Source organism: Gossypium hirsutum, chromosome D08 (genome assembly GCF_007990345.1).
Source record: "Gossypium hirsutum isolate 1008001.06 chromosome D08, Gossypium_hirsutum_v2.1, whole genome shotgun sequence".
NCBI lineage: Eukaryota > Viridiplantae > Streptophyta > Magnoliopsida > Malvales > Malvaceae > Gossypium > Gossypium hirsutum.
This window is the reverse complement of record NC_053444.1, coordinates 58171322-58174905: the sequence shown is the minus strand read 5'-3', so window position 1 is coordinate 58174905 and position 3584 is coordinate 58171322. Positions and strand designations below refer to the sequence as shown.

Below are 3584 nucleotides of genomic sequence, written 5' to 3'. Positions count from 1 at the left end.
TTTTAATATTCTAGATTTTTAAGAATGGTTTATAATTGTTTTGAATTTTCTAAAAAAATCATTTAAATTAATTAACATTCTTAAAAAATTATTGCACCATTAGGTTTTTGGTTATTTTGTATTAACATTTGCCTAATTTAAATATCAGATGGACTGAAAAAAAAATACAAGTACCATATTAAAAAAATGTTAAATTTATATACTTAAGCTTTTAAAGAATTAGCATCTCTCATAAATCTTAGGCTATAAAAATTGGTTGGATTAGGATTATAAATTTTTGAAAAAATTAAAATTAAATTTTATCATACGTAAATATAAAATTTTAAAATTTCTTAAAGAAATAAAATTACAAACTTTTTATTTCTCATAGAGATCAAAATTGAATTATAAATTTTAAAAAACTATTAGCGAAAATCCTTGCATGAATTTCGTATGTATTTACAACAAAGAAGTATCTGTATTTATCATTCATCTTAAAGTCTCTTGATGATACAAAATAAACCTCTTTATCCCATATTAGGGCATTGATTTTTCCCAGTTTGTAAATTAATCTTTATTTGTCTGTTAGAACATAGGATACTTCCTGTCACACTCCAGCTAGTCCCTTTCTCTTGAGCATTTTTAGCCTCAACAATACCTATACAAATCTAGGTATTTCTACACAATGCTTGTTTAGGGCAAATTTAGGGACCGGTCTAAAATGAAAATATTTTTATTTTAGTTTTTTAAAATTTTTAAAATCTTAAATTAGTAAAGGTAAAATTATACTTTAACCTCTTAAAAATAATAAAATTTTGATTTAATTATTTAAAAATTGGCTACTTGTTTGGCTTAATTTAGACCATCTGTATGCTATACTTTCTACAGTTTTTTTTTCTTTCAATGACCCAAGTGGCCGAGTCAAGACAACCTTTTATACCTTCCATTATTTATGTTAGGATCGTCCCGAATAAGCAACGAACAAGTAAAAATTGTAGAAGAAATTGAGAAGATGAACACACAAATTTAACGTGGAAAAACCCCTCAAAAGAGGATAAAAAACCACGGGCAAAGATAATTTTACTATAATGGCAAAAGAATGAAGAGTACAAAAGATGGAGATAAAAACTAAACCCCGAAAACCCAAAAAACAAAGAACCCTCAAACGTAAACACAAAATTCTCTGAATGTGTTATGAGTTCTAATCTAATGGGTGTCTTGTAAAGGAGCCTATTTATAGGCTAAATTAGTAATTCAAATAAACTATACTAATAAATGCTAAATATATTATACTAATAAATACTAAATCTTCTAGAAAGAAAATATATTTTTGTTTAACTTGACTTGCAAGCAATCTCTTAGAATTTGGGTCACACAATTCTAACAATTTATATATGGATTAGACCATGAACATGCCTTTAAAAATGAAAAAAACAGAACCCGAGTTGTTAAATTTAATGGCATATTTCTTTAACATCTAATTTACTCATATTCATGCATTGAAACTGCAAATTTTTTTCTCAAATTACAAATTTAGCTATGATTATATATTTGAAGCTCCATTGCAAGTAACACTCATGGTTATTGTCAAGACTCTACAATCAAATGAATGGTAGTGGTCCATGCATAATATTTTAGATGAAGCCATTAATAACATTTAGATTATTTAAATATATAAAAAAAATGGATGTGATCATTTTCTTCTTAACTAAGATATCATGTTAGTGGTTTGAACCTTAATACCGTTGTTGTTGCACGAATAAAAAATTAACTCATTTTTAAAATTAAATGCATGGACAAGGTAGGGAAAAGAAGGTGATTTACTTGGACATTTCTTAGTTATAGACAAGAAGTAAGGGTATAGGGGCAGATATTGATGGAGAAGTGACCAATGACTCTGAGTCTAGGAAAAAGATGGTGAAGATAAAGCCAAGGTGCCACTTAACCATGGTGGAACAGCTAATTTAATTAATGGGTCTTTGTTGTTTATGTCTGCCAATCAAATAAAAGAAATAAAAGAAACCCTTAACTCTAATATTAAAGTGGTGGGGACTAAAGCTAATGTTGACTGCAGGATAATCAAAATGCAGGCACACTTGTTTGAAAATGAAACAATAAAATTGCAAAACAGGTGTTACCTCCGGATAAATTATTTTATGAAGAAAAAGGATTCATCAGCAAATGATGGGATTCTGTGATGCCGTGTCATAATCGTTACTAAATTTAGCAAGGTGGGTGTATGTCCTCATATGGCATCAAAGCCGAGGAGATTTCCCCTCTCAACCATGGTGGTCGACTAAACAATAAAGGGAAAGTACAATTGTGTAAGAACTCCGACCTTATATGTACCTATGGACTCCATATTTACAATGTCCAATATTTGATATGAACAATGAAACCAGACAAGAGGGTGATCACAGTGAAATCCAGGTTTGGAATTTTGGGTAAGCAAGAATTTGAAATTCGAACCTGGAAATTTACATTTTTTTTATTGAAGAAAAATGAAGTTGCTGGCACGGGGCTCCTCACCTCCAAACCCAGTTTCAACAGCATCATGTAGCTTCCATGATACTGAGCTCCAAAACTCATCAATTTGAAGATTCATGTCCAGCAAGAGATCTGGAAGGTCAATGAATGCTTCATCATCATTGATTAAATGTGACTCTTCTTGAGATGTTGCTGTCGTTGTTGGAGACCGAGGAAGCATTGGATCATCTTCAACACCATGGCTTTTGGTGTAGGTTAGGGTGGCAGCTTTAGCCGCAGCAGCTTGGATATCCTTGGGGGATGCACTAACCGGACGAGGAAGCTGGTGGGCTAACTCAGGGAAATTGAGATAAGCAGAGTTGCCTTTAATCGTAAGAGCTGCTACATCGTGTGCTCTGGCTGCCATTTCAGCCGTAGGAAATGTGCCTAGCCAAATCCTTGACTTCTTCCTGGGTTCGCGAATCTCAGACACCCATTTCCCCCATTGACGCATTCTCACTCCCCTGTATGTTGGTTGTTTCCCGTCCTTTCCCTTGCTTTCACTACCAATTTTCACTTTGCGGGACTTAAATCCCGGTGGGGATGACGATGAAGATGAAGGGAAAGGAGTCTTGGACTCTACATCAAGCGGCACTTCCATGGTGGATTGCTGTTTTTGGAGGTAAAAAATGAGAGGAGCATTGCTTGGAGGAGAAGTGGAGGTAGCTAGCTTCTTATAATTGATTGACACATTATGAAGTTAGAAAAGGTTTTTTCAAGGCAATGGGGCCAAAGGCAAAAGAAAAAAAGATGTACGGTTTTGGTTATTTTGTTACCATAAAATTATTCTCAGAATAATGCACGGCTAACCTTTATCTATCCTTCTTCCTTTTTCTTTGCAATTGCCTGCTCCTTCATGTCTCATTAATCACTCTTATTTCCTCCATCATCAAACCTTTTTCAATTTCACATTTCCTTTTCTCAATTATACATTTAATTTTCAATCTTTCAATCCAATTTTACAAAAAAAAAAATAGCCCTCCATTAATTTATCATCTCTTTTAGTCTTTAAACTTATATCAATCGTCAAAACAACTCAAACTGGATGGAAAGCTTAACCCCGAACAGTCTATGTGTAT

General features: G+C 32.8%; 1 protein-coding gene across 1 annotated transcript; it reads right to left on the bottom strand.

Moving 5' to 3' along the window:
• Nucleotides 1–2149: 2149 nt before the first annotated feature.
• LOC107929345 (ethylene-responsive transcription factor ERF039) lies at nt 2150–3283 on the bottom strand. Its single transcript, XM_016860743.2, has one exon. It carries the CDS (start codon nt 3104–3106, stop codon nt 2468–2470), a length of 639 nt encoding a protein of 212 aa, XP_016716232.2. The 5' UTR covers nt 3107–3283; the 3' UTR covers nt 2150–2467.
• Nucleotides 3284–3584: the final 301 nt, after the last annotated feature.

Bases quoted from the DNA above. Each gene is read 5' to 3' on its own strand.
- LOC107929345 (XM_016860743.2), bottom strand. From the start codon at position 3,106: ATGGAAGTGCCGCTTGATGTAGAGTCCAAGACTCCTTTCCCTTCATCT.